General features: G+C 33.3%; 1 protein-coding gene across 10 annotated transcripts in view; it reads left to right on the top strand.

Moving 5' to 3' along the window:
* Positions 1 to 25267, top strand: part of Dgkb (diacylglycerol kinase beta) — a 620388-nt gene that overhangs the window by 109625 nt on the left and 485496 nt on the right. For 9 of the 10 annotated variants that reach the window (XM_004839605.4, XM_021254159.2, XM_004839601.4 and 6 more), the window contains exon 3: positions 21656 to 21732. In XM_004839605.4, the coding sequence (XP_004839662.2) occupies positions 21656 to 21732 (77 nt within the window). The remainder of the gene's footprint in view (positions 1 to 21655; positions 21733 to 25267) is intronic. The other variant, XM_004839606.4, reaches the window with a different exon arrangement.

Here is a 25267-nt window from a genome sequence, read left to right on the forward strand (position 1 = left end):
ATCACTGATATTTCCACCTAGTTGGCTGTTTTAAGGAACCCAGTGTAAAATTTTTTAGAATATTCTTTAAACAATTTCACCTGCCAAGATGCCCTGTGGTCTTTGTCATTTTGGCAAGAGGAACAAGTTGCTATGGAATATTTGATAAAGGAATAGCCAATCAGAAGAGTGGTGCACGTGTATCCAATTTCCAATGGAAACTATTAGATGCTTTATGTTAAAGCTAGAAACAACCTCTGTAAGGCATGTGGATAAACTAAGCAAGGATCATATGCTAGCACAGCATAGCATATTATTATAAAGACTATAAGTGAATAGTATATGGAAAACTTACAAATTAGTTTAATTGCTACTTACTGCTTCCACGAACTTTCCCCCAATTATAAATGTTACTGCTTTGAAAATTTGGGGACATAAACATTTTAATTCTCTTGCATCTAAATGTACGTGAAGAAAAAATTTTAAAACAATTACATTATTGGGAGGAGAGAATTGAGCTTGGGGAAAGGTGATACATTTCCATTTCATTTAGACTGGTAGAATGGTGACCCCAATAATTAATTATATTGTTTATGTCCACATATAAAATATGAAGCAACCACAAAACACATGTGAGTAAATACATTGAAAAACACTGAATGTAAACCCAAATAGACTCTGGTAGGTGAAATTTTCCAGTCCATTCCTCAGCTTCTGCACTGTGTAGAGCAATTATGCAGGATTTGTACTTGACAACCCCTGTCCCCATGCCACAGTGAATGCCAGTCACAACAGATGCACCTGCACCACATAGGCAGGAGAAATAGAAGACACCTTCTCAGTCTCTTCCTGCACAGTGCAGTTCTTGTGGGCTCTAGCAGATACTGGTGGGAAAGAGCTAGTGAGATGTGGTCCTCCAGACTAAGTTGTCATGCTGGACCACACCTGGGCTTCAAGGATTGTAAAACATTTCTATAATTTTCTTTTTATCTACAAATAAGCTTCTCACTCTATCCTCATAGGCTCTTCCAGAAATCTATTTATCTTTGTCCATTTTGTGGTACTATAAAGAATACCTGAGACTGGGTTATTTATAAAGAAGAGAAAATAATTTCTCACAGTAGTGGAGGCTGAGAAGTTCAAGGTCAAGAACCGCAATCTGGCAAGAGTCGTCTTGCTGTGTCATCCCACAGCAGAAGGCAGAAGGTCAATGGAGAACATGAGGATATGCAAGACCAGAGGTCCAGCTCATCGTCTTATGAAGAGTCCATTCCTGATTCACTCCTGTGATAAAGGCATCAACCCTTTCATTAGACCACAACCTCACAATCTAAGCCCTCTTAAAGTTTCCACTTGTCAATTCTCAATGCAGCAATATTGAAAGATGGGGAGGACTCAAGCCATAAAACAATTCATCTGCCCTATCTGTACTTCAAAGAAGTTGCCATTCTTTGGAATTAATTTCAACAAGTTGTTTTGAGATCTCATCTCACTGATGGATTAAAAATTATTTGTTTACAAATTAATTTTATTAATTTTATTGGTACTCTTGATATACAGAATGATCCTATTCATCATATGGAATTTGTACCTGTACATGATATAACTTGATGCTTCTTTTTTTTTCCCATTCTCCTCCCTTCCTATCTAATTTTGTTTCCTCCCATATTTACAAGTGTTGTTTCGATTTTTTCCTTCTAGTCCCTTTTTCCCATTTTCATTCCTTCCTTTCCCCTTTCCCTTGTTCTCTTTCACATTTGAACATTTTCTTCCTGCTTCCCAATATCTATCATCCATTTTGGTCCTTATTTGCATTTTCAGTCCCTCACACAAGAGAAATAATGTAATATTTAAACACGAGTGTCTAATTTATTTCACTTAAATGTATAGTCTCAAGATGCATCCATTTACATAAAAATGTTTCAAATTTAACCTTCTTTTTGGCAGAGTAGTACCCCATTGTATATCAAAAACACATTTTCTGTATCCATTCATCAGTTGATGGGCATCTGGGCTCTTTCCAAGATTTAGCTATTACAAATTGTGCTGCTATAAACAGGAGTATACACATATCACTGTGGTATGATGCTTTTAATTCTTTTGAAAAAATACCAAGAACAGGAATAGTTGGGTCCAATGAAACCTCTAGTTTTAGTTTTTCAGGAATCTCCATGCTGATTTCCGTATTGTTTGTACTAATTTACAATCGCATCAGTACTGGAGAAGCATTCCTTTTGCCTCACAGCCTTGCCAGCATTTGATATTGGTTCGTTTTTTGATGAAAGCCATTCTTTCTGGAGTGAAATGGGATCTCAGTGTTGTTTTAATTTACATTACTTGAAAGACCAGTTATGTTGAATATTTTTTGAATATTTATTTGCTATTTGTAATTGTTCATCTGAGAAGTGGCTATTCATTTCAGGTGCCCATTTTTGGATTGGGTCTTTATATTTTTTTGAACCAGAGATCGAAACTCAGGACCTTGTGCTTGCGAGGCAGGCTGTGGAACCACTGAACTAAACCCCCGGCTGGGATCTTTAAATTTGAGGGGCCTGATTTTTTTAGTTCTTTATATATTCTAGATATTTGCCCCTTGAAGAATAGGCAATAAAAAGATTTTTCCTATTTTGGGGCTGTCTCTTCACTCTATCAGTGGTTTCATTTGCTGTTCAAAAGCTTTTTAGTATGATGAGATTCTAGTTGTTGATTCTCTGTAATATTTCCTGTGCCATCAGTTTTGTTCACAAAGTCTTTGCCTACATCTATGTCATCAAGACTTTTGCCTATTATATTCCAACAGATTAAGTATTTTTGTTTTAATATTTAGATCTTTGATCAATTTTGATTTTAGTTTAATTCTTGGTGAGAGATATGAGCCTCGGTTTAATCTTCACCAGGTGGAAAGCCAGTTTTTTACTAAAAAAACCTATCTTTCTTCCAGTGAAGGTGTTCGGCCCCTTTGCCAAAGATAAGATGGATGTATTTGAAAGTGTTTCTGTATCTTCTATTCTGTTCCATTGATGTTTGGGTCTGATTTTTATTTTATTTTTTTGCCAGTACCATGCTGTTTTTATTACAGTAGCTTTTAGTATAATTTTAAATTAGGGATTGTGATGTCGCCTGCCTTTCCTTTGTTGCTCAGAATTGCTTTTGCCATTCTAGGTCTCCTTTGGTTCCAAATGAATTTGTTTTCTCTAGTTCTGTAGATATGCTATTGGTATTTTGATCAAGATTGCATTAAATCCTTGTAACAATTTTGGAAGTATGCCCATTTTGACTACATTCGTTCTGCCTATCCAAGAACAAGGGCTATCTTTGCATTTTCTGATATCTTCTTCCATCTCCTTTTTCAGAGTGCTGTAGTTTTATCTCCTTCATTAGGTTGATTCCTTAGTATTTCATTTTGTTTCATGCTATTGTGAAAGGTGTTGTTTCCCTAATTTCTCTCTCAGTGTCTGTTATTTGTGTACAGGAATGCTTTAGTTTTTGAGTGCTGACATTGTATCCTCTTACCCTAATGAATTTGCTTATTAAATCTAGAAGTCTTTTGGTAGAATTTTTGGGGTTTTCTGTATAGAGTATCATGTCATTCACAAATAATGATAATTTAATTTCATCCATTCCTATCCTATAAGATATTTCTTTTTATTATATTTGCTAGGGATGATATTGATTTACAGATTTAAGAAGATGTGACTCTAAACTTAGTTTTATTTTACAATAATTTTCTGCTGGTGAAGTTTTTTTAAAAAAATTGCTAATATATGTAAAATTTAATGTGTACATATTCTAATCCAACATTCTACTTTAAAATTCTATCCTACTGTTATTGCCATAGGCAAAAAGACTGTGTTCATTGAAAAAGTTGGCCTTTTATCAAACCAAGTAATGGTGTGAAAATTGCTGTCATAAAAACTACTATCTGGTCTTTTGTATTGCTATATAGAGCACGCAAAATGCAGAATGAAAACACGAGATACTTTTGTTCAAAGAATGCTTCTTCTAGAATAAATATAGAATGAAGAACAGGTTGTTTTTACTGAAAAGCCTTCCTAACGAGTATCATGTAGCTTTTAAATTACTCGTAATTTTTATTAATACTTTTCTGAATCCTGTAAAGTTAAGTCAGGTAGAAAGTTTGGTATTTATTATTTTTGCAGTAAAATATAAAATGCACTAATTGTAATAAATAGCTACAAAATTTCATAAAGCATAAAACAAAATTACTTGTAATTCTATTAAGCACTGTACAAAGCTAAATAAAATAATACAGTGATAATAGCTGTATTTTACAAAATTGATTGGTAAGCTTGATAGTCTGTGTATTTCCAATTTAACTAAAAAAGGACAAAAGTGCTCTAAAAACATAAATCATGCTGGTAAGATATGAATACAACTCACACACAACTAGTCATAGTCCAAACAAGAAATTTCTAAGGGAGATGAATTTTGAAAATAATTTTCTCCCAAAGAAATTAAAAATTGTTTTGTAAATAATTCTTTGAAATTAGGGAATAAAAAGTTACATCATAGTTTTCTTTAGTCTCCAGGTCTTTCAACTGTTGCAAAAAAAAGACCTGTTCTCCTTCATATCTGAAAATTATGATTTTTCAATTATGATTGTTCAGGTAAAATTTATTCTAAATTTTGGCAGTAATATTTTTAAATTGATGCTTTAGAAATAATGTAATTCATGACATTTTAATGCACAGTGGCTGTGTATTTTGAGGTTAAGCTTTAGTATTTGATTTTCAATTTAGAACTTCAACTTTTTAGAGTATGCTTAAGTTGCTTTGTGACACACATTCCCACTTATGACTTCTCTCTCATATATTTTTGATGTAAGTGACCTTGGATATCTAATTCAATTCTAAGAAGACCTTGCATTGTTTCTGTTCGGTCAGGAAAGGAACATCAGTGAGTGAATTTAATTAAATTTAACTGAATCATATTAAGGTTTATGTGATATCTATCTGTCTATCTATTTATCTATCTCTCTCTCTATATATATATCTTTAATTAGCTAAATGTAAGGAGTAGATATTTAGAGCCAAAACAAATCAAATGTCAAGGCAAAAAGATTAGAAAATGAAGAATGAAATCTTTTCCTAGAGTTAATGAGTGTACCAGGTATTTTCTATATATTTTCAAGAAACTATTAATAAGATACATGAGAATCATTGAAAAACATCAATTTGCTTTTTATAAACATTTTCAACGCCATGTTATTTATACCATAATCCTTTTTCTTTTATAATCTTAGACATCCAAAGTTTTATGACTAAATAAGTGTGTAATACTAATGACAAATGGGAAAATATAAATTTAAAAAATTTCAGAATATTTAGTTGACTCTTGCTCTTTTCCTGAAGAAGGTACATTGTTACTGTGACCCTACTATAACCGCCAGCAGGGATATTGGAGATTTTATTGTGAGAGAGTTAGAACTTTCCTTCATGATAGCTTTGTATCCATAAAAGAAAGAGGAAATTCCTCCTCCAGCAGTGTGGCAAACCAGACGTACTGAAAAATCTTTCAAAAATATACATTGAAATATATCAGAGTTCATAAGAAGTATGGAAAATTTTCAAATCACCTTTCAAAAATGAATGAATAAAGAAAAAGAAAGAAAGACAAAGAGCTGATATGGGAAAGAGAATAGAAAAATGGAGCCAGATTGTTCTGGAGGCCAGCCTAATACCAGGAAATTAATGCAATCTAAGTGTACAAATAACTGTAGTAAATTTCTTATAATGATTAAAAAAAGAAGATAACTAATATCCTATGGAAATGTCATAAGACTTGGAAGGAAAATGAAGACAGTCAAAAAGTTAAATGTTTATATTTGAGTAAAATCATACTTTAATAATGTCTATTCCTCTTGCTCTGCTTTCTATTAAATTGTACATTGTTTCTTACTGGTTCATGGAGGTTTTCAAAATATATTCAGGACACTGATCCATTGTCAGTTTTAAGTGTGGCCCAATAGTATTTTCTGTTATGTGACCTCTTCTTACTTCCTCCATGTTGACTTTGTATGGGTAGCACCTTCTTGCTGCACCCTATTCACATGTTTCCTGTCTTCTTCTTGTGCCTTACAATAATTTATGTGTTGTTTAAGAAATGTTTTCCTGTTACAAAGTCACCGATATAATCTCTTCCATTTTTTCAATGAAAATATTAGGTTTTTGCCTTTTTAGCATAAGCCTATAATGTGATTTTATTGTATTTTTAAAATGTTTCCAAAGAGATTCATTTTCTCCAAACAGTATCATCTTTTAATTGATGTCCACTATCATTCCTATCGTAGTGTATTTAACATATCCCCATATCTTTTTCTTGATTTCATTATTTTTCTGTTCGTTTGATAATTCCACATTATCTAAGTTGATACAATTTTATTTTAAAATTTACTGTTTCACAAGACAGGCTGCCCCCCTTGCTCTCCATCAGGAGAGAGTGATACATTATTATTTTTTTATCTTTCATTTAATTTTAGGATCTATTTTCTTTAACTCTTGCCATTTTCTTAATTTTCACTGAGATAATTGTTATAATATTATTAAATCCACAGATTAATTTCTGAAGAATTGATTTTTTTGAACATCAGATCTTCCTCATGAAGTATCTGTTATTGTTTAATTAAATAAATTTTAACATTTTTGTAAAGTTTTAAATTTTCTCTATTTTTAACTTTGTTTAAATTTAGTTTAGGAAGAGTACATTTTTTTAAATTACATCTTTCTTCTTCAATTTATAATTTTTATTTGTTTAGTATGAAAAGTAAAACAAAATCACATTTTTTCTATATTACACTTACTATAATCAACCTGGTTAGCTCAAAGATTGACGTACTACATTTAGCAATCTATGAGATTTGATCAAAAGGTATGGTTTATGTTTAAAATTTTAAAAAAAATTGTCACAGTGAATCATTCCCCTTAATCCCTCTCAAAATACTCTGCCCTCTGAACACACTAATGCCATTGTTCTTGACATTTTCTGAAGCAGTTCTGGAATCCTCTTTCATGATTGTCTTTCCTTGCACTTTCTTATGCTGTTGGGCTGCCAGCATGGTTTGAATCAACTCAAAACATTTATGTTCCTGGTTGTTTTGACTTTGGGGGAGATAAAGAAGTTTCAACTTGCCAGAGCCAGTAGATAAGCTGGGTGAGAAACATACACATGTTGTTTCTAAGTTCCTGCCTTTCCCTGGGATAGTGCTTGTCAACAGCATTCACATATTTTTTTTATCACACTTCATAAAGACAGTCATGAAAGAGGACTTTCAAAATTGCTTCAGAAAGTGACAAAAATGAGATAAGTCTGTTTGAAGCTAAGGGGATGGGGTATTTAGAGGGGAATTAATGGCAGGATTTCTTCTACTGAACTAATTTTTAATTTAAACCTTCATCATACCTCATATTCTAAGTAATTATTCTGTTTGTAGTTTCTTCTATCATTATTAATTACTTTATTCATACATGTTTTCAGAACATAATGATTTCATTTATCACAGTAAATGTGATTGTACATGACACATCCTCTTTCTCATTCGCGACTCCTCCTGTCTGTCTCTGCTCCTTCCAACTCTTGGTTCTCTTTCCATTTACAAAAGCTCTATTTCCATTTTTTCTTTAATTCTTTGTTTCCATCCCCTTTCTCTCCCTTTGCTCTCATCTTTCCATCTTGTTCCCTTTCCCATTTAAGAAAAATCTCCATACTTCCTATTGTCTGAATTTTATTTTGCTCTTTATTTATTTTCTGGATTTCTCAAATAAGAAAAATCATGCACTATTTTTCCTGTGTGTTTGATTTATTTCACTTAATAGTATGGTCTCAAGATGCATCCATTTACCTACAAATGCCTGGCTTATCAATGCTGCTTACTGGTTTTGAAAATGTTATATACAAAGAAAAGCTAAATACTGAAGTAAATCGATATCTCTACATAAAATACAAAGTTATTTATTTAAAAATGAAATTTGAAAGTCAACTCTTCTTTCAATCTCTTCTAACTGAATGTATAAAATATAAAACCAGTTATTTTTAGTTGACTGAATATTTCCTCATGAATAACTTTGCATGAGCCCACAAGTGATTATTTTCTCTTTACTCTGTGAAAAAGCGAAACCTCAAGCAAGAGGAAAGATGATACCATCTGCCAATGACTACAGAGTAATTAGTACTAGAAAATCAATTACTTATTTTTATACTATCTATGAAATGAGATTTGATTCATGAGTAGCTAGAATGGTTATTTAAAAATAGATTTTAATGTGATCCATGTAGCACATAAAATGACTTTTATGCAAGGTATTTTATGTGATAGGTGCTATGGGGGAAAATCTAAGAAAATAAGTAATGATCATTTTCTTCAGAGCTTGCAGTACAAAAGATTACCCAAATCGTCATCTCTATTTGTTCATGCAATCATCATCATCAGCAGCATCAGATTCAAGGAATATATTTCCCATAGTACCACAGGAATCTTTGCTCTTTTGTCTCCTTTCTGCTTCACAAGAATTTTCATCAGCTGTCCTTTTTATCTTAAAGAACATGATCCTCAAAGATCATTCTATTACAATGCAAGTAAAACAGAATTTACTACTAATGCCGAGGTTTACTTAATTATTCCCTGCGATATGAAACCTGGGTGGACATGGCATTTTAATTTAAGCCTACAATTACTGTAGCTAGAATGCAAGTAGATTTGCTTCAGTTATACAGTTTTTCCAGATTTTATACACAAGAACCATGATGTCCCTCTTTTACTCAAATCAGTTCAAACTTCCTGAAGGTCAGTTTAGCAGGATGTAACAAAAATCTTAAAATGTGGGAAATTTTTGACTGTGCTGTTTTGAGGAATTTGTAGTGAGAACAAAATGAAGTATATCCCCATGAAATATGAATATTGCTTTTATTATATTATTAATATAAAATTATAGTAATTTAAATCCTCAAAAATGAATGAAAATCTGGCACAACTATACAAAGAAATATTATTCACCTGATAACACAGATAGTAAACATAAGTACTTATGAAGAAAATTGAAATATATGATATAAAAAGCACCTTGAAATTGCCACATAATGTATGAAGTCATGGTTATGATTTCTGATCGCAGTTTTAGAAACATATATTATGTTCACTTATTGAAAATATCCTAGAAATATATCATTGAACAGATAACATTAGTCATTTCCAGATTTAGAAATTATGAAAGGTTACATCTTTTTATATTTAAATTAGTGTTCATTATTAATTATATCATCATAAAATTACAATAATCACACCTGTAATCTAAAAACCCCTTCTGGTTTAACAGCAAAAGAATACAAACCACTTAATATGATCCAAGCAATAAGAGTCAAGACATGTAAAGCAATCTGTTAGGGAAAAAAGATTAACAAAAGGGAGGAAAGAAATAGGAGAAATCTAAGACAATAACAAATTGTTTTTTAAAAGTCTCACAAGCTTGGATAAATTGGCTGCCGATTTCACTTAGGTGACCATCTATCTTTATTAACTAAGATTTCCTAAGAAAATTTAGTGATTTTTGAATCTACTGCATATGACATTATAGATTCTATGATTGATAAAAGACTCACTGATTTCCAATGACAATCTAATTAAGATTTAAATAACATTTTCAAAAGGCCAGTTGCATAAAAGTCATTAATTAGGAGACCTTACTCATAGCAAAATTCAAGAAAAATCAGTATGCTAAGTAGTAAATAATAAATGATAAATAATTGATAATCCTACAGGAATAAGAGGAAAATTAAAATTTCTACTTTACACTACTTGTTCCTTGTTCTTGGTTTTTCTGAAATTTCAAAATTTTTTTTCAATATGAAATGAACTATATCTTCAGCTCTTTTTTTTTTTTTTTTGAGACAGGTTGCCTTAAGTTGCCTAGGGGCTACACCTTGGGATTCTCCTTCTTCAGCCTTCCAGAGTGTTGGAATTACAGGCATGCACCACCATGATCATTTTGTAATTTCAGATTTTAAACGAAACAAATATGCAATCAGCTTTGAATATTCACTCCCATTCTGTGTGTGTTTGGACAATTTGCTTTAGGCAGCTCTCTGACAAGGTAACAATTGTAGTTCAGTTTTTTAGAAGTCACTTTACTTAGACCAGATCATCTTTGACTTTGCAGGAAGAAATATTTTCCTACTCTTAATGTCTTCCTGTTACAGAGAGATTAAGACGTTTTCTCCAAGGCTTGAAATCTTTTCATCCCAGTCATTCAGGTAGACTGATAATTGTCCCTTACATCCCTGTCAACCTATAGGTCAGGTCAAAGCATACTACTACGAATAAAGACCAAGCAGCAAGATGGTGACTGGGTGTCACAAACTGTAATAACGAAAGTCTACTTACAAATCCATGCTCTTAGAGAAAATGAGTTTATTTTCTAGAGAAATTTCATCCTTTGTTGTGACAGTATAAAAAAACTTGAAACAACACGAGTTCATGAAAATGTAGCTGTCCAATATTATCATGCCTTTATCATGATGTATGACAGGCTGGATCACAAAGAATTTAGACACATGCAATCCAGTATGACTCTTAATATTTGTGGCCATTTATCTCACCCAGTGACTGCAACTCTTGTTTCTTACAACTGAAACATTCTGCTCTACTCCAGAATTTTCTCCAAGGTGTTTTCATTCTATCTTTCTCTGAGCTTTGTTATTTATTACTTTACAATTTTCACTGTGAATATGAGTATAGGACCCTTTATTTACATCAGTTAACACTGGGGACTGCACTGGCTAATGTGCTTGGTTAAATGTCAGTGCTGTTCGTGACTTCTCTTGCTTTTTTTTTTTTTGTCTTTTCACTCTCTTTCTTACTTTTTTTTTTTTTTTTTGTACCGGGGATTGAACTACGGACCTTGCACTTGCAAGGCAGGTGGTGGAACCACTGAGCTAAACCCCTGGCCCCAGTTACTTTGTTTCAATGCACTGGACATATACAGTACTTTCTATTTTGACTCAGTAAGTGTAATGGGTGTGTATCTCATCATCTAATTCTAATATATTATTGAAAATGTGTTGAATATTGATTTTGTTTAATAGAAAGATTTTGCATACCATTATTTTCAATAGAGAAAAGTACATTCTCAACTTCCAAAAACACCCATCTAGACTTTGTCAAGTAATAGTAATAATATATATTTAAATACCCAAATGAAACCCAAGAAAGACTTTTGCGCAACATAAAGATCTAAAGCACCAATTACTTAATGTTTTAGTGATCGCTTTATTTATTGCTTTAAGTGACTATTAATGCCTACCTGTACAATATACAATGATGCTGTCTTGCAAATATTTGATACAAATTTCATGTTTATTCTAAGCAGAAATGAAATGAAAATACTATATTAATATATAATAAATAAAAACCCTTGAAAATACAACATAAAGAAGCAAGTGTTGTTTTTTTAATTAGCTGAAGGTTTGAATATTTTCCAATTAGGGTTGGTGATGAAAAGAGAAAAGATGAAGACATAATCAAAGGAAGCTGGTGAGGGGCGAGAGAGGCAGGAGGGAGATGCTTTAAGTTAGTACAGACCTAAATCCAAGGAACCAATGGGTGTTTTTCTCCTTTTGGTTATTTTGTCTCTAGAAATAAATGGCTGTGAATTATTAACTGATCCCACAGACAGCAAAAATAGGAGAATTGGAACTCACATTTCACTTCTGTTTCCATCAGTATTTGTGTCAGTATAACTGGTAATACGGAGAATGTATGATCCTTTGATCATAAACACATCTGATCTCCAAATGATTTTTGTCTTCATGATTGAATACTTGCATTAGAGATTTGCATCAAGTATTTAATTGCATCAAGTATTTATGATCTAATACTTGCATTTGAGATTTGGATCATGTATTTATGTCCTTCAGATGCTCCCAGGCAATGACCCAGTGCAATGGTGGTGGTAAATCCAGGACATTTCTTTACAAAAATAATTCTTTCAATGGGTGATGTCTGCTGGGGAGCTCCTCATCAGCCTGGAGGACACTTGCTCAGAGAGAACCACAGACTGACGCCTTGCTACACAGCCCTCTCCTTTCTTGTATCTTTCAGAGGGACCATATCTGCTTCACAGTCTGAAGGTTCTCCTTACCTACTCCTGCCCCTTCTCCCCTGTAGTCTTCCTAGTTGATTCTATCAGTATCATGCATTGATTCTCAATGGCCATGAACTAACTTTCTTTATTTTAAAATGGACTTTAAATGGAAACATCCACTAATGAGTTTACCAGGTGAATGTGAATTAGAACGTGGGTCCTGAGTAGAGAGAGTTCAGTGGAGGGTGTGATGTGGAAGGGTCTGTCTCCCTCCCCAGCTCCTTCCTTCTCTTTCTGTTTCCTGGACTCCATGATGTGAGGAGCTTTCCTCCACCAGACCCTTCCAGCATGCTCTTCTACCTTGGCGTCAGCTAACTATGAACTGAAGCCTTTAAAATCCATGATCCAACATAAATTTCTTCTCTTTCAACTTATAGACATTGGGTATTGTGTGTCATAGACGAAAAAGTGACTAAGACACTAGTGGGCTGAGAAGGAGCTCCAGAAAAGATATGCCAAAGTCATAACCTCTGGGAACTGTGAAAGTGACTTCATTTGGCGACAGTCTTTGTAAATGAAATTAAGTCGAGGATTTCAAGATAAGATCATCATGAATTTAGAATGGGCTATCTCTAAGTGCAGTGACCGGTGTTAATAAAATGCAGAAGGAGAAAAGACCATGCTGAGGCAGAGGGAGAGATTGGAGAGATGTATCCACAGTCAAGGGTCACCAAAGAATTCCAGAAATCATCAGAAGCCAGGGGAGAGACAAGAGACAGATCCAACCCTGCTGACTCGTTGATTTCAGACTTGTGGCCTCCAGTCCTTTGAGGGACTGTTGTCCTAAGTCACTAATTTGTAGTAACATTTTGCAGTAGATTTAGGAAACTAAGGAGCGCTAGCTTATCTTTGGCAGCTTTTATGTTCCTGGGTGTATATTAAATTACTAAATAAATTCATGAGATGGTGTTAGTATTTAAAAAAATATACACATGACAAAATTTTCTCTGTGGTGGAAGGATATTGGCCAAAGGAATCCTGCAATTCCCTGGGAGACTGCTGCAGCCTCACTCATTCTGGTGCTCATGGCTGATTTTTAAAATGTGCAATGATGCTTGAGCTATAAATCTCTCAAACCAACTCAGACTAGCTCTGCAGCTAAGCTCCTTTAAAAATCATTACCATTATTTCATTTCTTTCCTTTTTTAGATCTCCAAAAGTGTTTAAACAATGTGGGACTTGCCTGTGTCCTATCAAGTGAATGTCTGAGATACAGCTAAGGTCTTTCAGAAATTTGCTCACCCAGAACAACCTACACACTTGAATGTCATGTGAGCAGATATTTCTCACTTAATAGAAAGTAGGGACATTTTTGGAAATTGTTATAGAAAATATTATAGTGTTAGGAGGAAGATCGTGAGGGATGCCATTTCATAAAGCATCAATGTCCCTTCGAACTAAGGGACAAGGACTACATACACATTATGTCATGTGCAGTCAACTCTTCATCCAAAATTTTGAAGTAAAGAATGTTGTTGGAAAGTATGTAAGTTCACAATTTGGTATAGACAATTTATGCTTTAAGGCAGTTAGATTCAAACCTGTTCATGTTTCATGGAAATAAGCATAATTCTAAATGTATTTCAGAAATATTACGTTAGTGTGAATACTTTAGAAGTCTGATGCCAATGGAAAATTTTACATGCTAGAAAATCAGGTTTGTCTCTGAAGTGGATATTTTGCCTCTTCTCTCACCTGGCTCCCCCTTTATAAAATTGGTTCACTTGGTAGTGAGATTCAAAATTTCCAAGTTCTTCCATATAAACTTTGTGTTAAAAAGTGTGGTAAAATTGAGCGAAGTTAAAATTGGAGAGTGGAGTGCTAGTAGAGGAATATTTAAGTGTGGAACTGTGAGTCCTCCTAAGTGTTTCTAGAGAGATTCATTATCATAAAATCACAGGATACTGTAGCTAGAAGTGTCCTGAAATATAATTTCTTCGAAAGAGAAACTAGTTCCAGTGATCATCTAAAAGCCAAGGTCTAGAAGCAAGTTTCTGTATTCTACCTCTAATTAAGTTCACAGTTGATAGTCTTGTTCTCACATTAAAACTTTCATAGCCTCCTGAACTATGGTAAAGATGAGAATTTATGTAAATTCACACAATATAGGTGGCACATTTCCCTGACTTTTATTCAGAATTTGAGATTTGGAGAAAATATTTTGGAGTTTTATGTTCTTAAAAGCATCTATATGAGTACATTATATTCTTTAAAATGGAAAGCCAACAGGATAAGTAGTTTTTCCATAGTGTACAGAGAACTGACCATTTTAATTTGGGGAAACTAATTGGGATTGGGTGCACTGGTACGTGCCTGTAACTCTATCATTTCGGGAAGCCGAGGCAAGAGGACCACATGTTTAAGTTTGTTCTCAACAGCTTAGAGAGTCAGAAAGACCCTATTTTAAAAAGTAGATGGCAGAGTTAAAGATGTAGCCCATTGTAGAACACCTCTGGGTTTGATCCCTAGCTTCACACACAAAAAAAGAAAAAAAGCTATTTGGAAGCTTAAGTAATTTGTATTGTTCTAAAATGGAATGTTATTAGCATTGTGAATAGAGAATACAGTATTGTTGCCAGAATGTCTGGTTTCTCAGTGTTTGGAACCTACATATGAACTTTAAAAAAATAAATAAAATTGTCATCTTCTGAACTAGTGTGGGTTTAAACCTTTTTAATAGTGTACAGACTCAAAATTGTAACTCATAATAACATTTCATTAAATGTTTCAACACGTGATGGCTGTGGTTAATTCCATTGTTCATAAAAGTAAATGTCACAAAAGTTTTCAAGTGGCCCATTAAATACAGCTTCATAACAATTTACATTATATTCTTCTTATTGGTTCAAAAAGTAAGTTTAAAGCAGCTAGGTAAAATACAAACAACTGAAGAAAATTGAGAATTATATGAAATAAAAGTTATGGAAAACAAAACAAAAAAGTCCTAGGTGTCAGTGAAAGTCTGACAGCACAGATATGATAAGGGTTGCAGCTTAAGTGATATTTATTTTGCACATATATAAATTCCAGCAAAAGTACAAAGAAGATAAGATTGTTATCAGACTCATTTAACAATAGCCACACCTTACTGAAACTGGCAATCTTGGCAGTGTTTACTTTGGTAAATAAGGGACTAAATTATGAATCTACACTCAGTCTTTTAAAAATGTGCCATTTATAAAAATGGTAAATGTATTTCAGATGTTAGGTAGTCTTGGTGATATCATGGTTTTATAGACTCTATGACTACAGGTAAGGTGATAACACTATTTCCCTTTGAACTTAAGTATATTTATTTTGGAACAAACAGAAACAGCTTATCTCATGATGCAGGTGAGGATGTGATATTTGCAGAACATTTTAAAAAATTTGCATTTCTTTTTTATTTTGCTTAAATTCTTTTATTGGTACATTTTAGGTATACAATACATTTATATTTATCATTGGGTACTTGTACCTATACATGATGTGTCTTGGTTCTTATTTTTTCCCCATTCCCCTGCTCTCCCTTCACCCCCTCCACCCTTCCCTATTTACAAAGACTTTGTGTCCATTTTTTCCTTTTCTCATAATTTTTCCATTTAGTCTTGTCTTTTCTATGTGCTTTTCCCTAATAATGCAATATAAACAATTTTATGTTTATTTTTTGAATGCGTTCTTATGCAATTACACTAAATAAATATATTCCACAAAACCTTCATATACTTTGAAGTTTTCAAGAACAGGCATATACATATATTGTCAAAGAAAAACATAATCCTGAATAAAAATAAAATATAATAAAACACTTTAATTTGAAAAAGATCCGTATTATTCTTTTTGTTTTATTTTTACCTATATAAAAGATATATTATTTATCTGTTAAATTTGACATAAGGAGGTGAAATAATTATATGTACTATAAATATAAATAATAAAATTCATTGAAGTAAATTAATGAAAGTGGTAGACTACTAATTAAATTCCACAGCTAAATTCAAAACTTCCATAGGTTCTTTTTCCAAAGTAAAGAAAATTATTTTGAATCATATATAAGAGCCTCACTTATTTCAACTCTTTTAGCTGTGTGATTTTTAGTTGTATGATTGTGAGATTGTGAATAAGCCATGATTTCTTCAAGTGTTGAATGAGAAAAGTGATAAAATTATTGTGAGTTTTTAATTTTGGGGGGCAGTACTGGGGATCGAACTCAGGACCTCATGCTTGTCAGGCAGGCACTGTTCCACTGAGCTGGATCCTTGGCTATTGTAAGTTTTAAATGAGATAATAAAAACACTTGGCATGTGAAAACACACTACACATGCAAGCTATAACTAATAATGTTAATAATACTCAATACATTAGCCAGATATACATTTTAAGAAGAATATAATGAGGAGTTCCAGAAGGGTAAGTTGCTCCCTACTGTGGTTTCAGTGGTCCTGAGAGGTTTTGTGGACATGGCAGGTAAGCTATTTAGCTATCTTTGAACTTCATTTGACTTTGAGGAAAATCCTGGGCAAAAGGAACATCATGAACAAAGCAAGAACTGCAGAATTTTAGGATGTCTTAGGAATTGGATGGCTGAATAATGAGTTATAAATATGGAGGGCAAGAAAAGAATTTTTGGTATGACTTTGGATAATATTTGGACATACTTATGATGGCAAGAAGAATGTTTGTATTAACATTTGAAAGTAATAAGAAACCGTTAATGGTGGCATGTTGGAAATCATCCTTAGGATGGAACAAAAGAACAGGAATTAATTAAGACACTAGTCACTCTGCTACACTCAGTATTGCAAGGTCTATATGATTATTCAAATTTTAAGTGTTAAAATCCTGAGCCACAGATAGATAAGAAATGTGCGGAGCACTTAGCCAAGAATTCTGGAGCCATACTGCAAATCCAAATCTACCTGGCCTTATATCTCTCCATTACTCTACAGTGCCATTGAGATTAATCTGATAAATGCACCCTGGGTTGTTGTTGTTGTTGTTTTGAATAAAAAAGAAAAGAGGCAGAGACATTACAAAAGAGGCTCATTCAGTGTGTAGCAGATGGCCAAAGAGATGTGAGATAAACTAAAAACGCTTCATTTTTCATATAGCACCTTTTTGGGCCCATTAGGTTTTTTGATAAACACTGCCAAATGCACTTACTAGTTTACTTTTATTTCAGAGTAATGTAAAAGAAATTTAATTGTCCTTGAAAATGTTGTAAAATTTAGAACATGTTAAAAGTAAATAGTAATTTAATGTTTATTCCTAAACATAGCTAGTTGTTTCTGCCATTGTTATTCTATGACTCAGGCAAAATGACAGGATTCATGGGGAGTGGGCACTTTGCAGTAAGTGCAGCTACTCAAGCTCCACAGCAGGTGCTCAGAGACAAGCCATAGAGAAAATCAGCAGCACTCACATGCATTTTCTCTGTGTTGGTCCTAGCATATAATAAGGGCACTTACTGAATAAAGTAACTCCTACTTTTGTAGTTGCCACTCCCTCAGTTCTTAAGTTATTCTGTGATAATGATGGAAAAGAAAACTGAAGCACTTTGTTCCTCTTGAGGTTTTGTGGTTTTCTGTTTGTTTGACATACTGGGAAATGAATCCAGGCCTTCACACTGAGTTACATCCCCAGCTATGTTTTTGTTTGTTTATTTGTTGTTTCCTTTCTAAATTTTGAGACAGAGTCTCAATAAATCTCTGTATTGCCCAGCCTAGGCTTGAATTTTCAATACTCCAACCCTCCTGCTTCAGCCTTCCAGAGTGCTGAAATTAGAGGCATGCATCATCTTGCCCAGCTATTTGTTCTGTGACTACATTGTTGCATCTCAGAACTGCCCCCAAGTTATAGCCCTTCTTTGCTTTCTAGGAGACTCAACCTTTTGTGTTTTGTGCTGTGCATTTGTCTTGGTCCTTATCCCAGGGATTAAAAAACAGCCTGAACCTACCTGCCCAGCACCTGGCTGCCTAGCACTTCATTTGCCAATTGTCCTGGTCATCTGACCACTATTCCATTATAGATCTGTATTAACTGTGAATTGGGCTCCCAGATCACAGCTGCCTGCCTGCCTGGCTGGCTGGCTGCCAGGATTTCTCAGCCTTCCGGAGCCCAGAAACTGTCACTGTGCTCTTGCTTTATTTGGAATTCTGATATTAGCTGCAGTGTGACTGACACCAGGTCTTACCTATAATCTTTTCATCCAGGTATCTCTTCCTTAGAGTCTTTCTTGTGCTATAGGGAAGACCCAGTCCTGGATCATTTCTCCTCTTTATTGTCCAAGGTTGGTTTGCTCAGAACATGATCCAGAGTTGACATAATCAAAAAGTTAAGAGTGTCTGTGATGATGGTTGATATGAAGATATTCAGAAAGGCAAATAAGTTGCATGTGTGTTCCCCAAGAAGGCAGGTAAAACAGAGTGGTAGGTACTTCACACCACAGTACAACTGAAAATCTGAACAGCTGTGTAGGCAGCTCACATGATAATTCTGTTGAGTGGTTATTGATGTCTGCATTCCATTTTTCATATCTTGGTCATGGATATCTATCCCTCATATACCAAAATCCCGTCTGTGCACATTGGATGCACAAGTTGGGCCTCAATATTGACGATACCGGACCCAAAGGAGATTATTGATATAAGAATAGAAAAACAGGGGGCTGGGGATTTAGCTCAGTGGTTTCACTGCCTGCTGCACAAGCACAAGGACTGGAGTTCAATCCGCAGTAACCCCCCAAAAAAGAAAAAAAAAAAAGAGAAAGAATAGAAGAACAAAACGATGCTTAAATTTCTGAGCTAGATTGTGGAGTGGAGATTAGATCATAGATAAATGTCATGTCAAGATGTCCAAACTGGAACTTGACAATTAGAATAGGAACAAGTTGAAGTGCTGATGAGTCATCTGAATATGAATTAGTTTCTTAAATTGGCCCAGATCATGGTGATAATTGAGTGCCAATTCACAGAAAGAGCAATCATATATCAAGATTTTGGCTCTTATTTTAGTTCATGTTCTCCCTACCAGCAATAATCCAATATAAACTATGATGGATAAACAAGTAAAATATGACAAGAATAAATTTCAGAGTTATTTCCCTTTTTAGGACATTTAAAAGTATTATGGAATGTGTGTTTTAACCAAATAAAATCTTAAAATGGAAATAGGCAGTGTCTCTAAAGTTGTATGAGAGACCTAAATATAATAAACTATTTTTTCTCTCATTTCATCATGAGGCTAAAATAAACAAACATGGTCTGCTTGGATGTGAAATATTAGAACACGTGCATTGGTTTTCATGTGTGTGTGCAAAGAAGGGTGAGCATCTGCATCAATAACCAAGGAGTCGTGAAAAATGTTCTACCAATTCAGAATAGTACCTTACAAACAAGAATTTGGGAAGAAAGCATCAGTTTCATATATCTTTGTAGTGTACAATTTGATCTCTGCAGTAATGGAAGTTTCTAACAAAATATATGGATTTTCAAATCTAGAAAAAAACCTAAATGTACATTTGAGAATATACATAACATATAAAACTAATACAATACTATTTACCCATAAAAATAATAAAGTATGGAAGTATGCTACTATATGGTTATAACTTGAAAACACTATGAGAACTGAAAGAAGCCGGACACAAAAGCAATATATTATGCAATTCTATTTATATGAAATGTCCAGAATATTCTAATTTGGAGAAACTGAAGGTATATTAATGGTAGCCAAGGACTGGAGAAACATGAAAATGGAGAGTGAATTTTTAATGAGTATGGGTTTTCTTTTCAGGGTAATGAAAATATTCTGGAATTAGACATCAGTTATATTTGCTGTTGTTGTTTAGAAGTAAAACATCTCCCGATAAGTCTCATGTGTTCAAGATGTGGCTTTTTGAAGGTGATTGGGTATTAGGTATGCTATATTTATTGGAGAATTAATTCGTGGATGAGTCCACTGCTGGAAGTTAACATAGAAGATGGGGTCTGGTCGCAAGAGACACTCAGTGGGGCTGTGATCTGGAGGGATATACTCTTGTTCCTGACTCTTTTCTCTGTGCTTCCGGCTGCCATGAGATGAGCAGCTTTCCTTGCTACACCCTTCCACCCCACCCTTCTATCATGCTGTTTTTGTCTTGAACCCCTCTGGTTATGTGCCTGGACTGAACCTTCTGATATTGTGAGACAAAATAAACCTCTCCTTTAAAATGTGGATTTTTGGACATACTGTTCCAGTGGCAGGAGAGTGGCTAATATGGTTGCATAACATTGAGAATTTACTGAAAACTACTGAATTGTATATGTACTTATGATGATAAATAGGAATTTTATGCTGTGTGAATTTTGTCTCAAATAAAAGAATATCGTCTCTCACACAGACATAACAACCCACAGAATTAACAATGCAATGAAAGGAAACTATACATTTCAAATGAAAGTAGAATTCAAAAAATATAAATTGCTTCTTTTTTTTTTTGGTACCCGGGATCGACTCAGGACCTTGTGATTGCGAGGCAGGCGACAGCACCACTGAGCTAAATTCCCAGCCCCAATATAAGATGTTTCAAAGCTTATTTAAAATTAGATTTTGGAGATGAGAAATATTTTATCATGGTTCAGATATAACTGGAGCCTTGAGAAAAGTCAGGAAAAATTGTATTCAGTTGTGGGACACAAATACCCACGCCCCCTTCTAGAAAGGAAAACTAAAAATCTATGTATTTCACACATTTTAATTTCAGTATTGCTTGTTCACTGTTATTTAAACCTGATTAAATATTCAAATGACGTATTTATCTTTGTTAACTATCATTTCTATCATGAGAACAGCATAGACTTGAGTCTGCTTTATCAAAATTATGTGTATGAGAGTATTATTTTAATACACTGAGTGCATATGTTTATACTAATATATGTATATATAATTTTAATTCTAATAATCTTAATGTTAGTTCACGATATATTCAGATACTAATACAAGATTGCTTATTACCACATAATGTGATGAAAGGCCTCAACACTTGTTAATGCAGTTACAGATGGAAAATATAAACTATAGGGTATGGGAAGCAATGAATATAATCTTTTGATTTTTGACATAAGTTTCTTTTGTTCATTTAAATGTTACATTTTCAAAATAAATGAAGAGGGCCGAAGATTTTGCTCAGTGGCACTGCACCAGCCTTGCAAGTGCAAGGTCCTGTTTGATCCCTAGTACCAGGGGGAAAAAAAAAAGAAAACAAAATAAATGAAGAAAACATACTACCTATTCATTTGTTTGCTCACTATTTGGTATAATAGATAATTTACCTGCTGTTTAGCAACGAAAGTGAGCATAATATAGTTTTCATGTTTCTTTTGTTTCTTTATTCCTATCTTTCCCAATTAAATACCTTTTCAATAATGTTAAAAGGCATCTTACATACTGATTTTTAAATTTAGTTTCATTTGGTGATTATTTACATTTACATCTTCATTGCTGAATTGTGACATATATACACAGTAGGCATATATAAATAATTTGTGTATTTTCTATTTTTATAGATTCTACGAAGAAATTAAAGGATGTTCTTGAAGAATTCCATGGTAATGGCGTGCTTGCAAAGTATAATCCTGAAGGGGTAAAATTTCTTTCTTCTTTGTATCACTTTAAAATATATGCTTGGGAGAATTTCTTCATGAAGAGTCATGAAAAATATGTATATGTGTATTTCTATATGCATATACATACATATATACACATGCATGTATATATCTCACATACCATAAACCATTTGCCATCTACACAAAGGATATCAAGTGCATAACAAATATCAATTCTGGAAGATATACTAAATGTAATACATTTCTTCATCTAAAATTTGCTAATGAAATGAACACTTCTATGGTGCTGTACTTGTGTGCCTGAGAAAGTGTACACCATTGAAATACAGTGTTGGAATTCTTTATCTACAAGTCAGAAGAGAAGATTTTATAGAAAACATGAAGAATATGCCTGGCTCTTGCTCTATAAATTTAACCCAAAGGAGACATTGGTGTGGGGAATGAGGCTTAATCCTTTAGAGGAGTTCTTTCCTTCCACAAAGCAAGCATTCATGATAGACATAATTATTCTATCATTTTAAGGAGAGAGTTTGTGCCAAAAAAGATTAACTTCAATTCCCAATTCATGTTTAACCTTTTCACTAGCAAACTTTTGAGTTCCTAACATTTCATAACAACTTTTCATATCCTCTCAAATATGTTTTAGCTAAAGGAGTGCCTTTCTTTTCCTAGTTATTTTTAAAATAACTTTCCACTTAACATTAGCTGAGAGCTATTATAGATTGAATGTTTGATCATTACAATTAGTTTATTGATGTCTTGATCAAGAGATGTTTCAGTTGTATGGAAAAAAATAAAATGATCTCTGCAAAAGACAATTTTATCTAAATGTATCAGCTAGATAGGTTTCTCTACAGAGTAAGTTGTGATGTCTTTTGAGTTATCATTTTGTTTTCCCAAATTTAGAAGAGAGTAGTTCTTGGTTCTTTCAATATTATTTTGGAAGGATATACAGAAATTAATTTTAGTTATTTCAGTCCAATCTCTAAATTCAAACCTCAATAAATCCATATAGTTTTAAATTTTCCTATCAGAATTTCTCATAGGTAGTTGTTTTACACATCATATTTTTTATTCTAACCATATTGTATTACTATACATTGAAGAACTCTTTAATCTAATATTCCCTTTTAAAAAAAGTAAAGTTGATATTCTTAGCATTATAATCATGAGGAAAACTAAGATAATTTAAAAGTCACTCCTATTTTTTTCGCTACTGGGGATCAAACTCACAACCTTGCACTTGCCAGGCAGGCACAGCTACTGCTCTGGACTTCTATTTTCTTATATAGCGAAGAAAACTGGAAGTCTGGCTGGCATTTCCCTCACATTTTCTTTTCTGAGATGCTTTCCAGTGAGGGAAACAGTGCTGATAGATCATCTTGCAGAACTGAAAAATCTCAAAGCCCCAGCAAGCAGAGTGGGAAAAGCAGAGATGACCAGTGCATAGAAAGATGTCATTAATAATCTCTGAAAATATGCATTCTCATCTAATTTGTATGCAGGAATAAAACTTGTTTTTTTTCTCTATCTGAAGATAACTCTTTGCTATAAATTCATTTGGAACATGATTTTCTTTTCATTGTAGAATTTCTCCCACAATAATTTCTTATTTTAAGATCTCCCAAGACTTAGTCTTCCTGACAACTGTTTTATGAAGATTATGAGTCAATGTGCAGTGGATTTTCTGCCATAATTACTAGGTTCAATATTAGATGCACAGATAATGTCACATGTTTCAATAATGTAACGCCACTGCATAAATGTACAGATATGTTGGAATGTATTATTACAATAATACAAATGAGCAAAAACCTCGATGCAATGACACATAATTAGTAATTCTAAGTTAAGGATGAAACCATACTCTGACCTGAATATTGATAGGAATTTTTTCTTTAGAAGAAAATTTTAAAGCTTTATATGGTTCTTTCAAAAACCAAGTTCATATTTCACACAAGCCAAGCGGAAGTAATTAGGAATATTCAAAATTGAAAATGAAAGTATTTAAGTTCTTTTTAATACATGACTTCATCCACTTCATTAAAATCACTCCACTGGTATCAAATAATCTCTGTCCAGTCACATGTGACATTTTCACTCATTATTGACTGATCAAGATCAGCTCGAAGTTGTTCCACTCAGACAGCTACTTATCGATTCTCAGTCATACCAAAAAAAATTGAAAAAATGATTTATCCTGCTAGACAAAAGAATGAATAATTAAATCATATTTTCTAATACAAATGCAATTGTTATCATCCATATGAAATATTTAAAATGAGAATGAATTGAATATCATTAAATTATATCTCTCTCCTACAAAGTAAAGTTACTTAAATGGAAGATGCATTATTTTGCTTAGAGTTCATCTAAATTAGTGAATTTTAAAGTTGTATTTAAAACATTAACTCAGGCTTGGGGATGTAGCTCAGTGGAGCTGCATCTGCCCGGTAACTACAAGGTCCTGAGTTTAATCCCTGGTACCTAAATAAATAAATATAAAAAATTACCTCAAAGATGTGACCTGTTTAAGTCTATTTTAATAGAAAATAACTAATATATATGGATGAGTCATTTATTTTTAATTCCTATCTTTTAAACATACTTAGCATATTTTAACTTGAAGATATGAATAAGAAAAGTTATAAACAATGGCTTTAAAGATTTCTAAAAATAAAAACCTTAAAAGGCATGAGATTCCCAAATAAAAATTGCAAATTTTTTAAATAAAGATACTTTAAGAAACTTAAAATGATGGTACCAACATTAAGCTGCTAGCTTCATGATAAATACCACAATCAAAAACTAATTGTCCAGAATCCCAGTGTTCCTTACATTTCCTTCAGATCATAGAATGAATGGGAAGATCCTGGGAGATATAGGAAGAAGGACAAGGGGAAGATATTGGCTGACATTGCTTATGTAATGAGAGTGGTATATTCCAGTACATTTAATTATTACTAATTCATGCCTGACACGGTAAAAGATTCCTATTATTTATCTCCTAATCTTATACCAATAAAACAGTGGTAAGGTTCTCATCACAGCTAGTTTGTAGCAGAGAACTAGTCTTACTCAGAGATTTTCAGTAAACACAGGGCATATAAATAACCTCACTCGAATAATGGAATTTGGTATATGAGAAAGAATCAGTTTGGCTTTGCATGCAATTTTTTATCTTGGATTTTAGACTCCATTCCAGATTATTCCATTGATTTCTGAAAACTGGAAAGAAAATGGCAAATGTATGGAAAGATATATAAGTAGTAAAGGCATGGGGAAAATCTTGTTTTATACTGATGGAGGAAACACTGGGAGTGAAGAATAAATATTCATAATCTAATATACCTTTATACACACTGCTATATTTTTATTTTTTCTCTCTGGAAGGTTTTGTTATCTTATTTGTATTATTCATTATATTTGTCTCATGTCAGTTGGAAGCATTTGCTTATTATATTCAGAGACTGTTCCTACTAATGATTCCCAAAATTTCATGTATATCACAATCCCTTGGGGGTTTATTAAAGCACAGATTGCTCCTCCCCC

Source organism: Heterocephalus glaber, unplaced genomic scaffold, assembly GCF_053883595.1.
Source record: "Heterocephalus glaber isolate CG9 unplaced genomic scaffold, H.glaber_assembly_v1.0 deba00000676, whole genome shotgun sequence".
NCBI classification, from domain to species: Eukaryota; Metazoa; Chordata; class Mammalia; order Rodentia; family Bathyergidae; genus Heterocephalus; species Heterocephalus glaber.